Source organism: Fistularia commersonii, chromosome 16, assembly GCF_037954325.1.
Source record: "Fistularia commersonii isolate RoL2024-O1a breed Wild chromosome 16, RoL_Fcom_v1.0, whole genome shotgun sequence".
NCBI lineage: Eukaryota > Metazoa > Chordata > Actinopteri > Syngnathiformes > Fistulariidae > Fistularia > Fistularia commersonii.
This window is the reverse complement of record NC_141299.1, coordinates 1,586,849-1,612,503: the sequence shown is the minus strand read 5'-3', so window position 1 is coordinate 1,612,503 and position 25,655 is coordinate 1,586,849. Positions and strand designations below refer to the sequence as shown.

Sequence of the window (25,655 nt, the reverse complement as noted above, 5' to 3'; positions counted from 1 at the left end):
TTTATGTTCTCTTGTTTTATGCACAGCATCTGCCTTTATGGATGCTCTCCTTGTTTTATGCACCCGCTCAGTGACAACAAATTGCAGCGTAGCTCACAGCCGACAACGGCGAGAGTCAAACGCACCCTGTGTCTTTTTAAAATAGATGACACGTGAAAAAATAATATAAAATTTAGAGTGGCCGATACCACCCGAAAACACAGCGAACCAACAAGCGAGATATTAATGTTTACGATCGTAATAAACTTGTAGATATCTATTTTTGCCGCTGCTTTCATCGTTCTGTTCTGCAATGGAAAACAAGCTGACAGCGGGGTCGACTATTGAAGTGCCTTCATCACCTTTGCTGAATCATGTTCACCCATTCACACACCGCTGGAGGCAGAGCTGCTGTATTCATTGATACGCAGGACAAGGTGTTACTGTCCCTTGTGCCAAGATCTTTGGTGAAACACATCTAGGTGCCCAATTGAGGCTATAGAGAAGCTATCTAAAACAAAAAAGGCAAGTTTACACCCTACCAAACAGACACCACTTAGCTACATTAGCCACCAGCAGCCTGGAGCAGATCATTGGGGTTTTCAAGTGGGCACTTTCCTTCATCTGTGTTTGTAAAGTTAGCCCCACGACACCTCAAGAAGGCATAACGGTGAAATCCAGCGTCCTCGAAACATCCCCCCCCATGCTACATAGCTGATCAACATGCAAACATTTTTTCCTTAGTGACCTCCCCAGCTACCATGCTTCCTCTTTAGCTGCAACCATTCACTTGCACAATGACAGACTTTACAACAAACCCACGATAGCCCAACTCGACAGGCCGCACCTGAGCCCCCCAACCTCGCTGCTCAGCCTCTGCTGCCATCTCAGCATACCTAGCTTTTTTACACTCACTAGCCTCTTCAACTGGATCTTCCCAGGGGACTATGAGTTCGATAAAATACACTATCCTCTCGGCCCCAGACCACAGCAACATATCCGGGGGTAATTGCATGCTAACGACATATGCTGGGACAGCCAGCCGCTTGTTCAAATCAGCCCGGCCTACACTTAGCTGTCCTGCATGGTGTCTGGTCCTAAATGTTCTAACCTTTTCTCCCTTGCATACAAGTTTAAACTGCCTAGCCTCCTGATCACCAACTACAGAATTTATCTCCAATCGATTTTCTTCCACCGCTGCTGCCAAACATTTCAACACCTGGTTATGATGCCAAGTGTATTGCCGCTGGGAAAGACTAACCTTACACCCTGATTTTATACAGTATGTCTTAAGTGTGCCCATCCTCAACTCACCATTACTTTAAGTTCTGCGAAGACGGTAGCACATCGTACGTAGTCCCTATGATAAGCCTAATTCTATTGGTCTCCATGTTCCACAACTCTCTCCACTACAGCACTCTGCTTTCTACATTCTCCCGATATGCCCACTGTCCTTGCTTTGCCTGCGACACTGCTCTAGTAGGCCTTGCTAGCTCCTCTTGCCGAGGTATTGCATCAACTATCAACTTCCTCTTGTCTACAACCGATGCCTCGGAGTTCTAGTGGAAGAGCAGAGAGAAGATTCAGGATTGTTTTGAATAAGGACATGAAGTTAGTCAGTGTGAGAGAGGAGGATACAGAAAAGAGGGTTAGAGGGAGGAGGTTGGATCGTTGTGGCCCCTAAGGGTAGAAACCCAAACAAGAAGACGACTGATGAAAATGATGTTGTTTCTGACTAAATGAGCCTAAATCAGCCTGAAGGCTCATTTCTGCTCAAAGTGAGCTCTGCATACAGTTGGAGCTCTAGTCCGTCCTCTGCGTTCATTTCCTCCCCAATTCTGTGGAATTCTGATCCCGGGGGGGTAGGCTTGCGGAGCCAAACAGAGCATTGCAAGAGGACGTAGAGTGGGCAGTCTTGCACGGTATGCTCAAGTGCGACAAGTGAAACCAACAAAAAGAAGACGAAAACAATGTGGCGTTAGTATATCCATGGAGGCGAATTCTCCTTTTGCATGCTGCTATGTATTTATTGGACGCACAAACCGCCATCATCTACTAAACTGTCTCTTTCTTGAATGATGGACTGAAGATAATTCATCTCTGTAACTGTCATCAACCAAGTCCACGGATGGACCGGGTTTTAGTCGTGCCGTCGATGCAAATGGGAGTGCTTCACCTTGAAGGAACCGTCCTTTGTACGGCTGCCTTCAAGCGGATCTCCAAAGCTGCTGTCAATCACAAACCCCTGCTTCATCCTCCCATTTCCTCAGACTTTCCAGGTCTAACTGGCGGTTCTGTGAAAATGCAACGCCAAGTTCAATGTCATTCGCACAACCTCACTTTTGCTCCGATCACCTCTCGATTTCTATTCCTGTACGCGTTCCCCACCTCCTCCTCTGGGTGATACCTGTAGCCTTGAAGCTAAATCTTTAATGTAAAGCTGGCAATGAAGCACCCCCTCTAGCGTTGTGCAGTGATCCTTCTACATTCCCTCTGGAGGACAGTCAGAATGCACAGTGATTAATTGTGGTGTAGAGAAAAAGAAAGCAGCAAATGGCCGTGATGAAAGGGAGCGTGCACCAGGTGCTGGTCCAAAATTTCTAACTCCCACCTGGTGCCCGACCGCCATGCCTGAGAATGGACGTTTTCCAGAGATCCTTGCCCGTGGGTTATGTGCACAAACACACACCTGTGTCCAAACAAATATCCTTTGCGCGCACACACACACATCCGCCCATGTCTCCTCTGAGCTGCTCTGAATAACGTCCTCACCAAGGCTCGATCATCTGAAACGTGAGACGGTTGACATAAACAAGTGTGCTGGGAATTTTGTCTGCAATCCATTGGATACAGAGGATCGAGGTGTTTATTTTCAGACCCCTCCCATTGATACTAATCCCCGACAAACTTCCTCCCACAGTCCAAAAACATGCGGTAGGTTCATTGGAGGCCCTGTATGCTCAAGAAACAGTGACATTGACCCAAAAACAGGAGGCAGGGCTGGAGGTTGCAGACATGAAGATGTTGAAATTCTCTTTGGGAGTGACAAGAACAGATAAGATCAGAATGAATCCATCAGAGGGACGGCACATGTTGGAGTTTTTGAGATGAAGACAGATTGAGATGGTTGGGTCACGTACAGAGGAGGGATAGTGAATATATCGGTAGATGGATGCAAGAATTGGATGTCTAGAGGAAGACCAAATAGAAGATTGTTGGACGTAGTGACAGAGGATATGAAGTTAGTTGGTTTGAGAGAGGAGGATCCAGAAATAGGGTTAGATGGAGAAGGTTGATCCACCCTTGAAGCCCAAAGGAAAAAGGAGAAGGTTCACTGGAGGCCGTGTCCAGATGTGCGAATGAGGGACTGAATGGTTCTTTGTCCCTGAGGCCCTATGATTGGTCCAGGGTGAACCCCACAATCACACCTTAGATAGACTCCAGCACTCCGCCTGCAACCCTGGATCCAGGATAAGCGGTGGAGATAATGAACGAATGAATGAATGACCGATTCAGGAACCCCGGCTAAATCTGTTTTGTTCATTATTCATCAAGTGTTTCACTTTCATGGCAAAAGTAGCAACAGCTTCAGCCCATGGGTATTGCCTGACTCTTATGGACTGTTTGCCTCATCAGTTGTTTGTAAATGCGTGTTTGCTTTGCAGCTGCTGTTAATGCCCAGAGAAATCTGACATCACGAGTCGGCAAAGGCTGGCGACTTCATTCATCGACTCAATTAATCCCTATCTCACTGCACTCCGTCCTTCTATCCTTTTCTCCGCAGGCTTGAATGAGTGTGCAGACAACAATGGCGGCTGCTCCCACATCTGCAGAGACCGGAGAATTGGCTTTGAGTGTGACTGTCCTTCTGGGTACAAGCTCCTGGACAAAAAGTCTTGTGGAGGTAAAAATGGAAATGTTTATATATAGAATTGAAACAGGGGGAGTGTGACGGATAAAGAAGAGTTATTCCACCCCCATGATGCTATTTTTATCACAAACCCTCCTGCCGACTACAGTCTGAGGAGCAGAAGAGTCCAAAAATGAGCAAAGGTCTGTTGTTTTGTTCTGATAGGCCTAAAACTCCTCAGAGCTGCTTTTCAGAATCACGAGTGGACGGCTATACACAAGTGTCAGATGTTATCAAGAGCCATTTGGAGTTCTGGTCACTTGTCAACATTCTTTAAGAACACAGAAGAACCTCGGGTCACTGTGTTGGCTCATTTAGACATGTAGGAATTGTGATGTTGGGTCAGCTCACATTTGACGGCACAGCTTCATAAAAGTTTCAGAGACTTGCTTTATTCCCACTTCTTCAGTTCCGATGACCTGTGGGGAGTTTCTGAATATAACTTCAGATTTTATGGTGGGTCTTGTTGTGTAAATGGTTAGAGTTAATCTGCAGAAACTTGGTGTAAGAGCTGGTTGTTATGCTAATCGGAGTGTCGTTTGTTGGAGCAAAGGGGCAATTTAGTGGGATTACCTGGATTGGAATGTGAAAAGGTAAAGCTACCGGGAGCTGGTTCTGGTTGCTGCAAACAATCAAGAAAGAACCCTTGCAACTAGTTTCCACAGATCAACTCTTTCGTTTACACAACAACCCATCATAATCTTGACCAGCCCAAAAACGTGGCAGTTATATTTGGAATTTTGGTCATTAGAACTGAAGAAGCCTCTGGGATAAGGGCTGAAAGGTCGTCAAGTGAAGAAATTCAAGTCCAGTTGCCAAGACAAGAAGATTTAAAAAAAAAATCATTTGGCATACAAGTATACCCCAAAAAGTTGCACTCCTTTCCAGTTGTGTTTGACAAACAGAATTGAGAAGTTCTCATGCCTCTGTTATACCTTCCTCCACAGACATAGATGAATGTGAGAACCCAGACGCCTGCAGTCAGATCTGCATCAACTACAAAGGAGATTATAAGTGCGAATGCTACGAGGGCTACGAGATGGACCCCGTCACCAAGACGTGCAAGGCCGTGGGTGAGTCGCTTATCGGGTGCAGAACACCTTCACCCATTGAAGGACACTCATAGAAGGCTATACATCCAAGCACACATCCCCACACTGAGGCCCACCTATGCATGAACACCATCTCCACTCCGCTTCCAGGAGTTGAAGGTACACAGTCACATCCTCCACCCGCTGTTTCACTTCGCGACCCTCTGAAAGGAAAGGTTTGCTTTGTATGCAGGTCCTGCACAGCAATCTGTGCAAAGATAAATATTTGCCATCTCTTTTATTTTTTTTCCTGCAGTCCTTACTAATGAAAACTTTGCAGCCAGCTGCCTCTGGTCTCCCTGGAGTGCAAAGGAAGAGATGTTGCGGGGAGGAGGAGGAGGAGGGGTGGTTGTCCATTCGCTAAAGGACGCGGGCTCAGTTAGTCTGTGTAAACACACCAAACAGTTGTGTGAATGAAAATAAAAGCTCGGAGCGGCGCAGACGTGGTCGCGACTGAGAAACGCCTGCACGAATCCTGAGGCGAGGTTGCAATCGTTGCCTTGTTGCTGCGCCGAGACGCTTCTGAAAAGCTCCATTTACCTTTTTTTTTCTTTTTTTTTTTTACCCTCTATCAGCCATCCATTCTAACATACGGCTGGTGTTGCTGATAAGGATGCGGTCTTTCATTCAAAACACTTGAATACCTGCGGATTAGAAAATGAGAAAACATCGCACGTCGTTCTATTTCGATAAAATCGACTTGTATTTAGCTTTGAGGAATTGCTCCGTTGATCATTTACCGGACTTTCTCACAGGAACTGGTCCAACTTTCTCACAGGAACTGGTCCAACTGAACCTGAATCTATTTTGCGATTAGCAGAACCAAGCCTCGTGGTCTACAGAACCCGGACCTGATAGCGTTGAACAAGTGTTAGTTAATTGCAATCACACTTATCACATTGTTTTCACTTCCAAATGAACAAGTTCATTTTCAACGACAGTAATTTTCTGCTCTTCTTTTTGAGATCTGTATCAGTCAATCAGCATATTGCATAAATTACAACCTTATTAGTTGTTGTCAGATCTAAACGTGGCTACTGGAATGAGCTCTTCTGCTCCATCAGGCTGTGCGGAGTTTACGGCACAGAACAAGATAACTGGCATCGGGCGTTCGTCTGAGCTGAAAGGGTTAGTGATGTTCTTGTGTGTCGTTATGTGGTAACAAAGGTACGAATCCTTGTGTCTCACAGCAGCTCTCGTGTAGATCGCATTAAATGAAAGATGTCTTTTGGTCCACCTGGGCTGAGGTCGGTGACCTCTCCAGCCGAGTTGTAGGTTGCGGTCGGATCTGCAGATGTGAAAGATCTCTCACCCCACCGTTGTAAGTAGGCAAAAGGTGACTGAAGCCCCGTCACCCATGATCTGCATGGCTGAGATGCAATCTTATCGTTTGTATCTATCTGAGAACCCCACCTGTTCTCCAGACAGTGCGCCCACTGTAGCTTTCTTTTTCTTGCGCTGCAGAGGCAACCATGAACTGATTTAGTTACATGGCAAATTAACCTTTCTGCAGCTGAAGACAGAGACATCGGTGTTATTAGTGATTACCGCCATTTGTCTCAAGCTCGGTCACTCCAGGGTGAACCGGTGGGGTAATTACAGACCTTAATAAAGGCAGAAAACAGGTCACCCTTAAGCCGAGTGGCATTAAAACACCAATGGTTGCCGTATTTTTTTCCCCCTGTTAATCTTCAATACTGCGCGGTTGATCAAACAATTCAAGCTTGAAGCTTTGGGAATGTTTCTTGTCATTAGATGTATTCATGGATACGTGCTTACACCTGCACTCCAGCTTCCGCTGTATTTGACTCTGACTGTTGGCTCTGGCAGCCATATTGGATTCCTTGTTATTTTTCAAGTGCCCGCTCTCAAAGCCAAGACCCATTTCACAGAGCTTTATTATGCTTATACCAAACATAGCTCTTAAACTTCGGATCACTGTTACGCGTCACTCAGATGGTTTTTACCTTTGTTCCCCAAAAAACGCACACTTTGACATTGCAACCCCATTCATACCGGAAACTGCTCGCCGAGAAGTTAAGTCGCAGCCATAAGACTTGACACCGACTGTGACTGAGCAGTTTTGGTCATATAAGGGGTTATAACTTGGATTTAATGGATTATCTGTGCTTCTTGGAACTCCAAATATGGCAGCCTACTTGCTCAACAACTTGCTGAATCACCTTTTCACCATTTTTTGGCCTCTAAAATGGATTTCCAACACCTTTGTCTCTCACCATTTCCAAACCTGCTCGGATCAGAAAGCACAGAGCTTTCTAGCTTCAAACTAGTGGCAACGTTAGCGAGAAACATCAGCAGTATAGAAACACGGGGCCTTACAGGGAACGAAAGCTCTGCTTGAAAAAGTAAATAAGACAAAAAGCACTCAAGACAAAAACAAACGAGAGAGAATCATAGAGAGGAGACCCAAATGAGGCGGGATTATCGTTTTCGCGCTGAGGTTTATTTATCCTGACAGAAATAGGAATGGGGGGTCCGCGGAATTCATAGACGCCTGCTTTGTGTCGCCGTTGTACGCCGGAGATAATGAAGCCGGGAACTCACAGACGCGCGCATTTACGCCTCCAGACATTTGCACACGTGCACGCGACAGGCCGCGGTGACACAAAATGCAGAATGTAGTTATTCCGAGGCGTCATGTCAACATCCATAAACAAATGGAATCTCCTCGCGGTTGAACGGCGGTCATGTCATGTGATCAGACCTGACACCGGCTAAGCACCAATGATGTTTGTTCACATCAGAATCCGAGATGAAATCCGTGTTTGTTTCTATTTGTCAAGCGGACAGGAGAGGAAAGCAAGGAAACACCATCCATCATTGAGGTGTGCTTTGACTCCTGGAATCACATTTTTGTCGCGGACACAAACATATTCCTGAACCACCTCCCTTTTGTTTGCAGGCTCCGGTACGCTATGTACCCTAATAGCTTATAAGCGTTGGGTAAAAACCCCTGCGCTGTGCTCTCTGTAATGTACGCCGAGTAGGTTTAATTGTAATTATAGCTCAGCATTTCAGGGCGTGCAGATGAAGAGTAATGGGCGAGCGTTGCTAAATAATGCTAATCGAAACAAATTTTTCCAGCCCTAATTTTATGCACGCGCGCGTTTACATTTGTGTCATTAAGACCCTTGAATTAAGTCTTAGGTAATCGCGTCGGTTATTCCCATGTCCGTACTTTATGGCCTCTCATCCAGCTTGACTTATTTTTGTGTTAGCGCAAGAGAGAGAGAGAGAGAGTTAAATAGACAGCAGCTCTGGCAAGCCTGCTGGGTATTGGTCCATTACTTGGATGTCTCAAAAGAATTCACAAAGTTGTCTCAGCTAAAGTCGGGTAAAGTTCAATAGAAACATAATTTGACATTTCCATCAAGCAGTCAGTTTCACGTAGCATTGTGCAGAGATAAATGAATGAATCCTGTGTGGCTGATCTGCCTCAAGCATTTACAGCCAGCAGCTCTGCAATGCATCACCTTGACCAGGTGTGTCTAACAAGCAGTAGATAATGTTTACGGACGCTTTTCGCGCTCGCTCTCAGCCTTGAGAAGCCGGGCGCGTGCATGACCTTAGCTCTCTTAGCTCATATCAGAATTTGGAGGGAAATAATACTTGGAGATGGTTTCCCAGAGGCCGCAGTGTATCTTTAACCCATTCCCAGCGGTCAGTCTGACGTACCGTTGTGGTTTCATGCTCGTCCTCAAAAGTTCTGCAACACGTCATGGTCATTGGTAGTTTTCTCTGCAACTTCTGCTCTTCACAGCTCGCTCTCAAAGTACCTGAAGTCTTTTCAAAGGGATATCATTCCCACTGGAGCACAAACAAGAGTGAAGACGGTGGTAGCTGATACATATATTTGTCTGAAGGTCAAGTGAAGTTTCAGGATCCAGGAGAAGAGTTGACTCCGATATCCTCTATCCAGGTTTCGTACGCTTGATAATGTCAAGGCAATAGATGTGAGTTGTGTAACCACCACAATGTTATGCAAGAGGCTATTCAATGAGAACGCAACTGCAAACGCACAAGGTGACATTTATTGTACATTCATTTCCTGACTATTGAGCTCACATGAATATAAGCTGAAGCTCAAAAGAAATAAATCTATGTGTACATAAATAGGCCGTGCTTGTCTGTTAGCAGAAAGGTGTCCACAAATACATACCTGAAATGCCTGTAACGCAAAAGATGAATAGTAAGTAAGACAAGGAAAAGTTCATCCATCAATCCATTTTCCATCCTCGCTTTGTCCTACTCCAGCCGATTGCTATCTTGGTCTTCCTCTTGCACACTAAAACTGTTAAAGTCGTCTTCTACGGTGTCGGAATCGATGCGCCTCGGAATCTCACGCTAATTTCATCGGCCCGATATGACGAGGCTCAATTTTTTTGTGGTAGCGCATAAACCTGTTGTTTTTAGCCGCGGTGTCGGAAAAAATCCTTGGCAGACATATTCGGAGTTTAGTCGGTCAGTATTCCACAAGTAGGGAATGGATTTTTGTCATGACTGTCTTGTGCAGTTGGCTACTACGCTCATTCTTCTGTCAAATATTGTTTGCCATTGACGCACCTCAAGGCTACCCAGCTGTTTTCGTAAATGAGACAAGTTAAATTTTTGTCCTGGACATTTAGTGGTTGTTTACTGGGTCAAAAAGATCTATCTGCGTTGGGGCCATTGGTATACAACAAGGCGGCGCTTGCATTGTCTGAAAACGGAACGATAGGAAAAAAAAAACAGACTCCGGGGTGCAAGGAGTTGAAAACGCCTCAATCTCCTTGGAGACGAGAAAAACACAACACTTTGAAAGCAGGCGTGCTCATTAAAGTTGCAGCCAATGTCCGTGCACGGGTGGATCAGCCGTGACAACAATAGCGGACTCCAGAGTGCTTGGACTGGCAGGACTCCCAGTCTACATCCCTTTGAATTTCCCCCTCCTTGTAGTTCAGGGTCACTCCAAGCAACATGTCCACCTCATCGCCGGTCTGTGCAAACACTCGTCCCCCCGCCATTGTTGCTGTTTGTACCCGTTGTAGTGCACGCGTTTTTTATCACAACAAGACAGGAAGTGTTTTAGTTCATTGCAAAGGAAAGATGGTTTGCTTGTTGTTTCCAGGACGCTGGATTTGACTATCTGGCCTTCTTGAGGTGTCCGATGAAGGTGCCCACTTAAAATAAAAACCCCAATGATCTGCCCCAGGCTGCTAGCTAATGTTGATACCGTACTTTCTGGACCGTAAGCCAATATTTTTTTTCACATCCTGAAACAAAATTGCAGCTAATTTATGTTGTTTTGTTTTTTTTAGGGCTAACTAGCTTCATTTAGCCTCGTCACATCGGACCAACGAAATTACCGGGAAATTCTGGAGACGTTCAATTCTAACACAGAAGAATATGAATTTTATGACTTTAATGGTTTTATTCTGCAGGAGGAAGACCAAGATAGTGAGTAGCAAGCTGGTGCGGCTAATATTCAGGTGCGCTCAATAGTCCAGAAAATATGGTAAGTGGTGTCTGTTTGGTAGGGTGTTAGCCTACTGGTAGCTTGTTGTTTGTTGTAGATAGCATCTCTACAGCCTGAATTGGGTTTCTAGGTGTTTCACGTAGGATCTTTGTGACACCTTGTCCTGTGTATCAATAAATGCATCTCAAAATCACACCGCCAACTACTGGCCTGGCATGTGTACTACAACGTCCCTGATGTTTCCTACGACCCAGTGTGCACAGAGATGCTTTTCAAATGGTTGCCATCTTCATGTAGAACCAGGTGAAAGTGAAGTCTCCTTAGCTGACCTCGCTACATAACCGTGAGGTTAATAGTGTAGCACGTCGGGTCATCGATGTGCACCAGCAGTGGATCCACTGCACCGCCGACAGAACTGTGGGAAAGATGCGACGTAAATGAATCGCTGCCGAGATGCGGCATGGCAAACAGTCGTGAGGTTTGCAGCCGTTGGAGATCAGAGCGAGGAGGAGGCAGTCCGGCGGGATGGGATTTTAACTACACGCTAAAACGGTTTCAAAAGGCAAAGCATCCTGTCACGAAAGTGCAGAGGAAATTCACAAACTGCCGGTGGATCAAACTCTTTTGTTCTACTCCCTTGTTCTACATTATGCTCCAGGCGTAGCCGCGGTGCCAGCAGTGGTTTACTCCACACTCTTTGACAGTTTGAGCACACACTCTTCAAACAGTGGTCAGATTTTACAGCGTTGTTGGGAGACTTTCGCCACGGGACCCAAGATGTGAGAGGATACTGTCAGAGCTCGACTCCGACGTTCCCCCGTGGGTTTCAGGCTTAAAAAGCGGTGGAGCCGGTGACAGTAGCGGGGCCGCTGCACATCCGGGCGAACGTGACAAAACCTGGAAATCTGCGGCCAACTTTCCCAGTGCCGACAGACGATAAGCCGAGAAAGAAAAGCCACGTGTTCGGGAACCTCCTGCATGTTTTTGGACGGTGGGAGGAACCACGGAGAACGCGAAAATGCCACACACTGGTCGGAATCCAGCCGGAGACCTTCAGTGACCCCCTGCAACTCCCCGCCTTCCACCGAGGAACTTCAAGCTTTATTTATCTTGTTATATAGCAGACTTTTAGGCGTTCGCCTAAAGTCGGGTTTCTATTTCCCGCTGCTGTGTTTCTCGGTCATTATGTTGCTTCTGCCCCAGATATATCTGTCACAGGGCGACCCCAACATCCTGTATGTGTCTCCTTCCAGACATAGCATCATCCTAATGACCGCATCCAGGGTGAGTGTGGTCACTTCACGCCTCCGTCAGCCTGTAGAATGTCATACTCGTGTTGCCAAGGTTCACCGTCCATGTTGAATTTTACCCTTTCCGTCTCGTATCTCACGACCGAATCGAAAACTTGGCCTAATGCTTATCGCCCGGTCGCGGTATCTCACTTGTCTTGTAGCGCAGCGCGGCACGGAAACGACAGCACAGGTTAAATGTCATGACAACAGTCATGACAACATATGCTTTTGCATCCAGGACTCTCCTTTCCTGAAAAAGGACGTATAAGAGAGTCTTGGAAAGGTGAAGTGAGATGTTTCTGGGTCTTTTCGGCGTTTGCCCGGGAACGCTCACAATTTCCCTCTCATATCCAGTCTTTCTCACTTTCTGCTTCTCCGACACACGAGAGATTTTCCTCCGCCCTCCTGCTTTCCTCCTGCCTCGCCTGATTACTCCTCATTTCTCCGTGGCGCCGCTTTCATCCATCACTCCTGCTTCGCCGGCGTCGCTCAAAATCTCATGGTTACAAACCTAGACATCAGCGGGAACAGTAATAGAAACGCAATATTTGCTTCTGGCCGAGCAACTCTGCAACCTGCGTGTCGAGTGGGTACCCGGGACGGGAACGTGTCGCTTATTCCCAACTTTGTCCTCTCCAAATCCTTCTTGGACGTGGAAGGAAGGAAGGAGCAGAAATGGGAAAGCAAAATTGGCAAGGGAAATGGAGTGTTTGCAGTTCGATTACTTTTAACGCGAGAATCGCCAACGGGTAAAATTTACCCGCAGAGAGGAAACGGTAACTTTCAATTTGTGTATCGACAACAGATCGAAACAGTGTTGCTCTGGCAACCCTATTTTTCCCCCTAACTATTGTTTGTGATGGAGCGGCTCCACCGATCATCAACATAAACAAAGGGATGTAAGATTGTTAGATTTGACGTTGGATGTTTCCTGGTGTGCTTCGTGTTCTGAAGGAGATCCAGGGCGTCCCAACTTACCCCCTGGAGATACACCTCCACCCCTTGAGTTCACCTTTGTAGCATCTCCTAGCTCTCCTAGCTAACATTCAGGCTGATCTCCAGCTAATCTCAGCTAACTAGTACATACAACCTCAAAGATGCCCATAAATGCTGCATAATAAATACAGTCCCGCCTTCCCTCTTAGCGTGGCTGCAGAGCGTCAATCGATGTTTGTAATGTGGTTGTCACGTCCCAGAACCCCCCGTCTGCGACGTGAAAGAACGTAAAAGAACCTTGAAAATCAATGTGTTGTATTAGCTGGTACGTTTTATCCTGATGGCGATTTTTCTTATTTTAGTGTATGTGACAGCCGTGGATGGATCTATGAGGCTAAGGGGCGGCTTCTGCGTGGGCGCTTATGTTTCGCCATTTGTGCCCGATTTGCCAATGGCAGAACCGGGTAGACGGGGCGGAGATGCTTCGCTTCTTGTAGTGTTCCTTGCTCTGGACGGGTCCCTTTGGTGGTAAAAGGGCGCCGTCAAGGAAAAAGGGAGTGTTTGTTGTGCTCTGGCCGGTCCAACACGTTGCGCGTTATGGGGGTGATGATCAAGCCGCCCCGTTCAAAACCTTTATCCGTCATTGATATGTGTTAGATTTAATATCCCTGGTGGCAGGCTGATGTTTAAGGATTGCTGAAATGTCCATTTAATACTTCATTGTCCTTGCTACTTTTTGTTCTCTGCTTTCAATAGACCAGGAGTGTCAAACTCATGTTCGCAGAGGGTCTTCAAAGGGCCACATGTAAGGCTAACACTATAAATGTAACCAAATGTAATGTGAAATAAATGTAACTACTCCTTAATGCTGAATTACTCATTCAAACCCAAAATGTTACATATGCTTTTGCATAGATGGAACAACAAAATGATGTTTCCTAGCTGCTCTGTTACAAAGTTAGCTTTCACTGCTGCAGTGTTTTTGGATGCGGCTTTCATGAACACGTTCTGCTGCCATCGTTGTTTTTAATGGCTTTTAATTCTTGGACAATTTGTTGATTTTCTGGAAGGCTAACTTTAGCATACTTAGCTCCGTGTTTGGTGTCAAAATGGCACTGTAAAATGTACTCTTTGACAACTGACGCTGCCTCATAACACAAAAGACATACCGCTTTTCTCTTTTAAGAACAAACATGTATTCGCCTTCCATCTGCATCAACGTTTCTCTTCCAGGACATCATTTGCCCAAATACAAAGGGATCATTTGTATTTCTCAATTCCACTTGTTGAAAATGGCATTGATGTGGATTCCCTGCAATCTAATGGCAGGATGCCGTCACTTCGCGAGTAATATGATCAGCATGAATTGTGAGAAATGTAGTTTATGGTCATGCCTGTTGAAGGTCTCAGTCATACAGGTCATGGTGAATTCTTGTGAAATTCTTCTTGTCTTGGCAACTTCTAGTGACCTGTGGGGAGTTTCTGAATATAACCGCCAGGGTTTTTGGCGGGTCCTGGTTATGGTGTCTTGTTGTGTAAATGGAAGAGTTTCTGTGCAGAAGCGAGCTCTAATGGGTTTAGTTACGCTGATGGCGGTGTCGTCCGCTTGCACAAAAAAGCAACTTTGTGGGATTACCTGGATTGGAATGTGAAAAGGAGAAGCTAAACAAAGGAGTGAAACCTGTTGGATCTCATGGACTGAAGTTCAGGTGGTTCTGGTGGTGCATCTTTCCTAGTTGCTTGGAGGGTGCAGAAGGTCCTGCTCCATCTTGGATCCCAGTACGGCGTTGTACATTTGTGAAAGGTTGTATCCGAGGCCTTTTTCTGTTTTTACAAAGATGGCTTCTTTGACTCCTCTCTCCTCTCTGGGCAGAATTCGGACATTGCTGTCTTCAAACGAGCAGCCCTTGTCCGTCGGGTATAAGAGGATCCCGGCGTCTTGTCCTGAAGTGTTGGCTCTCCTGTGTCGGACCATCCGTTTGTGCAGAGGTTGTTTGGTCTTTCCAATGTAGACCTCATCGCAATCCTCAGCGCAAGTGACAGCATACACCACATTCTCCATCTTGTGCCTGGATGTTTTCTCCTTGGGGTGCCCCAGTTTTTCCCTCAGGGTGTCATTGGGCTTGAAATGTACCGGTGTAATAATAATAATTGATCCGTTATTAATCCCCGTGGGGAAATTCGTTCTCTGCAATGAACCCATCATGGATGAACCATGAGCAGTAGCCTGCCGCCCATCAGCGCCAGGGGAGCACTTAGGGGTTCAACACTTCGACACGCTCGGAGGAGCCGGGAATCAAAGCAGGAATGTTCGGTTCCACAGACGGGTGCTTGACCTCCTACACCACACGGCCCCAATATATGGTGTTTGTTGAACACCCGAAACACCAGTAACATACAGTATGATGACGGTCTTTCGTTTGTCGTTGTCTTTAGTCTATGGTCAATGCGTTTGACTTATTTTATGACAATCAGATGTTTTAAGACGTTCTCCCACATAAAATGTGGTCATATTTGTCCCACGGCCCATGTTCATTAGAGACTCAATGGTTAATTTTGAGTCCAGTGCATTTACCCTCGCTGCATAGTTGTTCTCTGTTCATATCGGAGACTTTTTTGGGATATGATGGCAGTTTGATCTGGATTTCTAGGAATAAAACATTTTACAGGAATCTCTCCTCTGCTTCTGCATTAATGGGCTGACCCACCATCGCCCATCCCTTCACATGTAGATAAAGTATAAGAAAAAATGTATCCGCTGAATTTGGCAAATCAATATGTCTAAATAAAATGTTTTCTGGCTGCGAGCACAAGGGGTCGCGTCGCCCCGCCCTTCCACCCTGACGGATGCACGCGGCAGCGGCCGAGGCCAGGCCAAGCCGGAGGGATATTCTCAACCCGTGCCTTTGGATGTTGCGGAGTACATTTCACACATTTGCATAAATGGGGTGGAAATATTTGAATGTCAAGAGGATTATATTTGGACGCGGCTGCTTCTTTGCATGTATAATGTGTTTGTGTTTACGTGTTGCGGAGGCAGCGTTGACCTTGTCCTATGGATGGGATTTTACTCCCGTTTTTTAATTTTGTTTTTATTTTTTGGAGTCATGCTCACCTTCAGCGGCTGATAAGCCTGCGTGGAGTCCCTGTTTAGCCGGGGATACACACATGAGGGTGAAAAAAAAACCACACACGTCATGTTGTTCAGCCTTTTAATCCAGATGTTTCTTTTGTGTGCGTGGCAACACACACACAAACACACACATTTGAACGTGATGTTTTTAAATAGACGTCTCCCTTGAAGCTCGGGCGCTTCGGGCCGCCACACACACACTACTTGTCTTACATCCCTTTCTAGCAGAGTTGTCGGAGTGATTAAGCGAACACAATTAAAACCGAAAAAAAAGCTGTCTGCGTGTGTGTGTGTGTGTGCGCACTTGCAAGGAATATATTTTCCTCCTAAATGGTTTATTTGGATTATTTATTTATGCTCATAGCATCAAAAATGCATGCATTAAGAGCCCTAAATAGTGCAAATGCAAAACAAGACCGCTGTCAGCTTTCATTACTTTTCCCTTTTGAGAATAATGTTTGGACCCACCGGAGCATCTTTGTGGAAAACATCATGTGTTTGAAGAACTGCATAGATACACGTAATGTACAACTCTGATGTTCAGAAATATTCAGTTTCAAGGGCGCCGTATGACGTATGTCTTTGCGCAGTGTTTTGAACCGGAAGAAATAACCAGAAAATTAAACATAGATGTATAACTAGCATTTAGAGAGGAGCCTGTCCGTGGTGTGTTCAGTGTCCCGGCAGACGAAACCAGAAACACTGATTTCAGAGATTCAAAGCGTTATAGTCACATGCAAAGTGTAGAAACGTGTTTCCCCTGTACACTGAAATTCCTGATTTTCTGTCCGCAGTGCATTTGGATGTGTGCTGATAGGAAGAGTGTAAATGGGCAGTTGGCTTTACATGTGCGATAAGAATGATCGTCAGCTGTTTAGGAGTCTGAACGAGTTCTTTAGTTTTGCTGTTCTATATTTCACACTCCTGTATCTGGAGGGTAGGAATGTGAACAGTCCATGTTGGGGGTGGATGTGGTCCTTGGCGATGGAGGCAGCTCTCCTGTGGACTCTACGTGGTAGATACCCTGCAGAGAAGGCAGTGGGGTTCCGGTGATCCTCTCTGCAGTCTTAACCATTCACCAGAGCGGTGATGCAGCTCTCAACAATGCAGCTGTAGAAGTTGCTGAGGATCTTAGGCAACATGCTGAACCTCCTCAGCCTCCTCAGGAAGTCCAGCAGCTGTTGAGCTCCAGGTATTTGAAGCTGGTCACTCTCTCATCCAGTGGCCGCTGAGGTCTCCTTCCTCATGTCCACTATCATGTCCTTGGTCTTGTCTGTGTTGAGGGCGAGGTTGTTCTGTTCACTTCTGCCGTTTCGTGATCCGTGTTTATAATCAAAACTTGGTGGCACGGTGGAGCAGGTGGTGCTCCTGCCTCCTAGCAGGAAGGCGTCCCTGGTTGGATTCCCTCACGAGGCCTTCTTGTGTGCAGTCTCCATGTTCTCCCCGTGTCTGCGTGGGGTTCCTCAGGGTTCTCCGGGTTGCCCTGGAAAACCCCGGATTGTCCAGAGAGGGTTGGATGTCTCTAGATAATTTGGAATGAGAGGGTGCAAGAAGGTCCAGCATCCACGCAACCATGGTGGAGAGGCAGATGAGTGAAGAGTTCATAGATGAATGAATATTAAAAATGTGCATAAAATTTCCAGCTGTGTTAAAGTGTAGCAGACATCCGCGAACCTCTTTGGATCTGGAAAAGCTCGACAAGTGACACAAGCATCTTCTCCACTCCGTTAGGAAAGAGTCCATACCTGATGTTCACCAACCGCCACGAGATCCGGCGCATCGACCTGCTGAAGAGCGAGTACACGCAGGTGGTGCCGACGCTGAAGAACGCCGTGGCCCTGGACGTGGACGTGTCCATCAACAAGATGTTCTGGTGTGATCTTTATCACCGTAAGATATACAGGTGAGCACGCATGAGCACATGTTGTAAGTGGATACGAGTCAGGTGGAAAAAGAGGCAAAGCTGACTTCTTTTCGCAGAACTTTCCCCTGCAGAATCTTCTTCTGCAAGACGTTCATTTACACAACCTTCCTCTACAGGATGTTCCTCTGCAGAACATTAATCTATAGAGCGTTCCCTCGCAGAACGTTCCCCTGGTTCTCTGTAGGCTCAGCTAATGTTCTTGTTCTCTCCTCCACCATCAGCCCCGCTGTCATTCTGTTTCTCTTCCGACGATCGATCTTGTCTTCGTCAACCTGTCACTGCTCTCGGTTTGGAGACAGACGCACCTCGGGCCTGTGTGAGTGTGTGTGTGTGTGTGTGTGTGTGTGTGTGTGTGTGCGCGCGTGTGTGTCACACCTGGAGGACTCTGTCATCACTCTGTCAGTGAAAGGGGAAGCTGTTTGTCCTTCATATGTTATGTACAAACACACGATCAAACATACTGTACACGCATTTGTGTGTGTGTGTGTGTGTGTGTGTGTTTGTGTGTGAACTTGAGAGCGGTGGGAGGGGCTTTCTATCATCTCATCCAAGCCATATGGTCTCGCTAATTTCACTTCCTCGGTAATCACCATCATCATTCATCCATGTGCACGCAGACAAGGGCCGTCATGTTTCCTTCTCTTCTGAGGACCTTCTTTTGACCGGCGTTCTTCTCCCAGGGATCTTCCCCTCGCCATCACACCTCCTGGTGCTCGGCGAACCCAGCCGACCTTTTAATCCCGGCGAGTTCATTTCAGACTCACCTCCGGTGACACAAAAATTACCTGCTGCAGACGAAAAAAAATCTCCAAAGTCAGTGATATGATGAGTGATCTTCACATCGACCTTCACTTGTGAAACACCAGAAACACAAACACACCTGCAGACTCAACTGAGTTACCTTCAGATACTTAGATCCGAAGAAGAATAAAAGTGCCATTTGTGTCTGCGTCTGTGGTTCCTCCCAAACCTAGACGTTGTTGCGAAGTAAAAAAGTGCAGCTACTGAACCGCAGTTGCATCGTTTGAGAGCGTCTTAACCAGCCGCATCTCCGTTTGGTCCAGCAAACACCAGCGACACTGCAGAGAAGATCGCCGGAGTCCACAGGAGAGCTGCTCCAGCACTCCAACCCTCCAGCAGGAGGTTCAGGGGTGGAAAATGCGGAATTTCACGGCCGTCAGACTCCTCCAGGAGTCAGCGGCCGTGGTCCATCACACCTCCAGATATTCATGGTGATCCTCTGGGCAGCCAAGGTGATAGGGGACGGTGAACAAGTTGGAAATATTGCAGTTTGTGTGGTGTAAAATCTGCAGTAGCAACCTCAATTCCTTCACGATCTGCTCGCCAAGCCTCGCGCTCGTCTCATCCAGCTCACCGGTTTCCGGCTTTTGATTCAGATGCTCCTCCATCGTCCAGCTCGATCTTCTCATCTTCACCGCCGGGATTTAGATTTGGACATGGTATCGCTCTCCACGATCTCGGACTTGATGGTCAGGTGAAGAGGAAGGAGAGCAGCAGCGAGAAAACAGGGTTCTTCAGGTCGAAAGGGTGTGGTGACGAAAAACAGACGGATGAAATGGCTGTTTTTGGAAGATGCTGAGATGCAGGAAAAAGACGGGCTCCCTCTGAGGAGGGCGGTTTCGTGGAGATGCTTAGGACCTTTTCTCAGAGACAATCATGTGATTGGTCAGAAATTAAAAGTGGGCGGGGCTTATGCGCCGAAGCAGAGGTACAGCAATTGTGCAATGATGCCTAGTTTTGAGGACGAAAAGTGTGAAAGGATGAAGTCTGAAGATCCATGGAAACCATCTAGTTAGGCATTTGGAGACACGCAGAAGGCAAGCGATTCCTGGAAAGAGGTGCCAGAACATTCTACATAGACCCTCCAGACAAATTGACCAACTGGCTTGTACAGATGAAGAAGAAGAACTCGAGTTCCTCACACAGTATGAAATTTCACGACCAGAAAGAATTTTGTTGTGGTACTCACAGCCCTGGGAGCCACAACAAAGTTCTTGCTTCTCACGAAGAATGCAAATGTTTTTATGGAGGTGTCAGGTTTGGGTTACCTTTATAGAAACTCATGACTGCCAATGGCTACTACAGTTTTTGTGTCTCTGCGGTGTTTAGTTCCTCATCCAGCTTGTAGAACCTTCATGGAAACCTCATTATCTTCCATTTTCTAGTGCTTACATCAACAAGGCCAGTGACTCGTCGCAGCAGGTGACGCTCGTAGACTCCCTTCACTCCCCTGAGGGCCTGGCCGTGGACTGGGTGCACAAGAACATCTACTGGACCGATTCGGGCAACAAGAGCATCTCCGTCGCCACGGGAGACGGCCGGAAGAGGAAAGTGCTGATAGCCACCGAGCTGAGCGAGCCGCGGGCCATCGCGGTGGATCCACACCAGGGGTAAGTGCCGCTCCAGCCAGGAAAAACACTAAAATCAGGGGTTTCTCATCGACGCATTTTCAGTGCATTTACCATCTGTTTGAATCTCTGACAGCTGTTGTCTTGAGGAATTTCAACTTTTTTGTTTCAAGTTCAGATCTCTCAAACTGTATGCCGTATGTTGGGTCTTGCGAGGCAGCTGGATTCACAAGATCTCGGGGAAAAAAAAATCCCCCTTTTCAGGCTTGCTTGCTTATTTACAGTTGCACAAAAAGCACTCCTGCCAAACACTGTCAGCTTTTGAAGTGATGACAGATGGACACAGTTTGGACAACAGCACTGCCTCTTTACAAGGATCGTGTCGATACTCCTGCATCGCTTATATAACAAATTCCGATGTTTACTCACTTAAGTTAGGAGCAGCAGTGAGAGCCTTTCTCCGAGGCGTAGATGTGTTCGCTGCTCCCCAGGCTGGTTTCTGCGGTGAGAGACAGATGGTTCATCCAATCACCTGCCAAGTTGTTGTTGTTGTTTTTTTTTTCAAATGTCCTTTTTCCATACAATTTTCCATGCTTGTCCCCCGGTGGTTCTTTAGTGAACCATCTGTGATTGCAGGTTAGCTGATTCTAACTCAGGGGTGGCAAACGTACGGCCAGCGGGCCAGTACCAGCCCTCCGGTTGGTCCAATCCAGCCTGTGGAATGAATTTTACAATTTGAAAAAAATACAGAAAAAGGAGCTCCTTTTTTTAACTAAAAATGCAGTTCCTATATTGTTTGCTACAGGTGCACTGCTTTAGTCAGTGTCAGCAACATGGCACAGCACAACATGACTCAGAATTTACAGCAGATGGCATCAGTGGGGCTTCTAGGTCTGGAAATTGCATTTTTACTTATTGTCATAAATGTACCGTAATTTCCGGACGATAAGCCGCGACTTTTTTCACGTAAACAACAATGCGGCTAATGTATGGACTTTTTTTGGGGGGGGGGGACACTAACGAGCTTCACGCCGCTAAAACATTTATCCTCGTCACATCGGACCGATGAAATGACCGGGAAATTCGGAGTCTGTTCAACTCCGATACCGAAGAAGACGACTTTGACGGTTTTGGCGTGCAGGAGGAAGACCGAGATAGCGATCGGCTAGCCGGTGCGGCTTATATTGAGGTGCGCTTAATAGTCCGGAAATTACGGTACCTGCTTTTCCGTTGGACCCGACGCCCTCATCAGCAAGATGCTGTTGTCAGAAAAGAGAAATGTGGACATTGTTCCAAGAAAAATGGACCACTTCTTATTTGTTTATTGAGGTTAATAAGAAATCTGTATGCTCAGGGTGGATGCAGCAAGTTTTGGTGCCACAATGAGACAAAATACAACAAAATGCACGATGAACTGAGAAGACAGAACTGAGGCATAGTGTTGTTGAGATTACACTTTTCTTAATGGATTTCAGGTTGTTTGTCATGTATTTTTTAAAGGAACAGTTCATTACATAGAAAGATTTTCATCATTTACCTGTTCTCCTTTACACTAAAACAAAGGAAAAATTTGGACTTCGAGGTAATTGCGCAACGATTTTACCCCTTGACATCAAATGAGGCCGTATGTGGTCCGCGGACCAAAATGAGTTTATCTAACTTGTCTTTTTCTCTCTCTCTCTCTCTCCCAGCTTCATGTACTGGTCTGACTGGGGAGTCCAGGCCAAGATTGAGAAGGCCGGCATGAACGGAGTCGACCGCCAGGTCCTGGTGTCCGAACACATCGAATGGCCCAACGGGATCACCCTCGGTACGGTGGGATATGTGAACCTCGAAAAGGGGAAAAAAAAACAAACATCTTGACTTAGGTTCAAAATCGGCCAAGCGGTCGCAGCTGGCTGGGAGCGGCGTCGCGGTATCCTTTGAAAGAAACGGCGTTGCGACTCCTGAGCGGCTCTGATAGTTGTAACCCGGTTCATGTCTGGCTCTCATCAGTCCAGCCAGCGAATACAGACCGTCCAATTAATAAGCCAGACTCTCCATTCCATCGATACTCCTCATTATCCCTTTCAACTCCCTCCGCGGGGCCAAACAATTTTTTTTCCCGGCCGCCCTCGCCCGCAGAGAAACAAGGGGCGCGTGGTCGCCACACTCTGTGGAATTGAGGTGTCAGTACATCTGTATGAAAACAAATTATTTTTCAGAGCCGAGCGAGAGACGCGCTCTGCCACTTTTGGGAAAAGACGAGAATTGTTTTGTTTTTTTTTTTTTCGGTTTTGGTTTTTCGTTCCGTGCTCGCTGCAAACCGGTTGCGGGTGATTGAGTGCCAGTCGGGAAACCGCGAAGGTGCGAATAACAATTACCGCGGCTCCTCGGCTCTCGTATTACACCTCAAAGCTCCGAGCTTGTGAGGTTTTAGAATTAATATTCATGCTGAAGAGAAAATCACAGGGACAGAAGTGCTATTACACGGCTGATGGCCAATCTTCATGGCCTCGGATTTTTCTGGATAAGAGAGAGAAATAAATCAGTCCGAGATGTTTAATCTGTCTCAGGTTACCTCCCGCCGTTCCATATGTGGACTCATTTTTGGATGTTATGAGCCATTAGCAAAATGTTGCGGGGCAAAAAAAAAAAAAATTCCAATTAAAGTGAAAGAAACGGTGAGTCATGTCAGTGATGCAAATTTGAAAAGGCGGAACACGCCTGAGCTGCAAACTCCCGGGTTTTTAAACATCACAACGGCATCTGCAAAGACAAATCAAGGACACCTGTTAGCGCCGTACAGCGCCGGCAGGATGCTTCCATCTCTATCATCCTTGTTAGCGCGACATCTTCACAAACTAACATGAATCGGCACTCCTATTGGAGAAAAAAAATCTCTTATAATAGTGATGTTTGGCCACAATATAGACATTCGGGGGTTCATTTCGGGCTGAGCTCGATAAAGATTCAGCCGTCTGTGTTTATCTAAAGTCAAGTCGAGGTTCCCCTTGAATTTCAGTGAAAAGCCCAGCCTTCAGTGGCTGTACTTGCGGTAAATACCTCACATTTGGGATGGGATTTTTACTCAAGACGGGCCTGAATTTTTTTTTTTTTCCTGCAAAAAGAAGGAATATGCTGTAAATAATTCATGCGGTATCGCGTGTTTACTTCCCGTGTGAAAGTAAGGCTGCACTTCTGGTGGAGTCGCTAGCGTTGTCTGGCCGACGGCACCTGTGGAATCGCCGTCGCTGTTGTCTGGAACCCGCTTCGCTTTCAACCTGATCTTCTTGCAGGAGATGTTTGTGTCGGCATGCCGAGGACCTCACAGTACAGCTGAACGTTTTATTTTCCACCTCCTTTCTACCACCTTGTTCTGCCTACGTGATAGCAGTAGGTTTAGTTTTTTCGGTTTGTTTTCAGTGCTTCCAGGTAGATGGAATGATGAGTGAATGCGGATTGAGATAAATGGTTTTGCCAGAATCTAAAACCAACTTTTGTTTTAAAAATGAACAGATTTCAGTCATTCTTGTTCAACACGCCTTTCTGACCAGTGAAGCCATTGCGAGAAACGTCATACCCTGAAGAAAACAATTTGCTCCAAAATGTTACTGGATAAGCGGCTAAAGCCGCTAGCATATAAAGAGTGAAGGTCCCCTTTAAACCAAGTGCAGCACGACTAATCAGTTTACTCCAGGGCACGTATATTTTCCCCATTCAGAAGTCAACCGACATTATCACAATCACATCAGCGTTTTCTCAGCGCGAAGTCTCTGCCGTCACATGGAAGAAGATGGATGGCGCGGCCGCTCGGCCGTGACATCCGTACGCCGCTCGCCCTCCCGTCTTTCGCCGGGAACGACCTCTCCTTTTGCATTCGTCTGGTTCATGCTCTGTTTCTCGCCTGGGTTCCCCCTCTCTTCGCCCTCCACCCTCTCAGACCTCTCCAACAGGCGTCTCTACTGGGTGGACTCCAAGCTGCACCTCCTGTCCAGTGTGGACCTGAACGGGGACAACCGCAAAGTCCTGCTGTCCTCGCAAAGCCACCTGGGGCACCCCTTCGCCCTCACCGTGTTCGAGGTACTGTCGCAGAAATCAAGGACAACCCCGGTATCAACAGTGCCGGGGACGTTTTCCATCGCCGCTACTTTTTCTAACTCTTAGGCTTTGGCTCCTCCCCTGAGCAGGTCGCTTCGTGCCATTAAATCGGGCGAATCGCAAACCTGAACTAATCTAGTCGAGACTCTCACAAATTGGCTGCGAGATTAAAACTTTTTTTCCCCAAATTCAATTATGAGGAGCTGTCTGTTTCAACAGATTCTTTAAAAAACGACCAGATATTTTGACAAAATCAGTTCTGCTCCAGCATTCAAATGTTAAAAGTTTGGGAAACCTATATGAGAGAGACTTTCCTTTGCCAACTCTTCTTGAGACCGAGCCCGTTTAGGTAGTTGTTGGACATGGCTTCGATTAGAACAGGTACATAATTAAACGTCTTGTGAGAGATAAACCTCTGGAGAACAGTTGTCACTGCACTGCAGAGGAATAACTGGTCAAAATGGAGCGCTTGTGCTGCTAACTACACTTTGATGCAATGCCTTTGGACCGGGAGAGTTAGCGGGTTGCATCTGAATCCCTGCTTCTTCTCCACCTTCTCTCCCCGTGGCCCTGAAGGGCATCATGCCTTGATACCATGAGGGGGAATGAGGTGTGAAGCGGAACCGTTGACCGTCTCATGAAGATTTACCGGCGAAGGAGTGGGCGCGCTGTTGACATTTTGATCGCTCGGGCGGTTTGAAGCTAGCCTGCAGGGTGTCACAGGGTGAAAGATGTTTTTGAAGGAGCTGAAAAAGCCTCGGGATGCTTGAAGCTTCATCCGAATTCAACCATGTAACCACATCGTGTTTGTTTCCGTCATTAACTGCCGTCGTCTCACATCTAAAACCCGGACATGTGGTAAAGACATCTAGATCATAAGGTCATAAGCGATGACAATCCCTGAGCCTTCAGAAGTGTCCTAATCAGGAGCTACCACTGGCAGCACATGATAGTCCAAACATCAAAAGGGTTTACAAAAGTACAAAACTGCATCTTTTTTGAAAGATACCGCAGCATCCAGTCTGCTCCCCAGCCCTCCACGCCAGTCACTTGTCGGCTTAGCCAGTTGTGTCCACCGCAGAGGTTGGTCCGCAGCCATCGTTGAGGACTTCTTGAAAACTAGAGGGAACTGAGGGGGGGCCAGAGTCTTTTAGCATTGGTAAAGGTATATGGTTTCGGATCTGGAGCCACGGGCACATTAGCCTGTAGTGCACCTCAGCTCAGAACTGGTGGTTTGAACCTGAGTGGCTAGCAACACCGTGATCACGTAAAGGCATCACAGAGGTCAGGACGCGCCAACTGTCATAGAACCAAGACTCGTTTGTATTTGTCGATTTGGTGCCCGGATTTTCAGAATCAGTATCAGAAAAAAAAAATTTTTTTTTTTTTGCTCCTGAATGGCAATTGGGGGGAACAAATTGTGATCATCAAAGAATAGAAATTAAATAAGTAAATAATTTGAAAA

At 46.6% G+C, this 25,655-nt stretch overlaps 1 protein-coding gene across 3 annotated transcripts in view; it reads left to right on the top strand.

Moving 5' to 3' along the window:
- The window catches only part of lrp8 (low density lipoprotein receptor-related protein 8, apolipoprotein e receptor), a 195,939-nt gene that overhangs the window by 146,927 nt on the left and 23,357 nt on the right, over positions 1-25,655 (top strand). For all 3 annotated transcript variants that reach the window (XM_086162051.1, XM_086162053.1, XM_086162050.1), the window contains exons 8-13: positions 3,764-3,883; positions 4,837-4,962; positions 17,549-17,720; positions 19,928-20,152; positions 21,802-21,920; positions 24,033-24,172. In XM_086162051.1, coding sequence (XP_086018177.1) covers positions 3,764-3,883; positions 4,837-4,962; positions 17,549-17,720; positions 19,928-20,152; positions 21,802-21,920; positions 24,033-24,172 — 902 coding nt within the window. The remainder of the gene's footprint in view (positions 1-3,763; positions 3,884-4,836; positions 4,963-17,548; positions 17,721-19,927; positions 20,153-21,801; positions 21,921-24,032; positions 24,173-25,655) is intronic.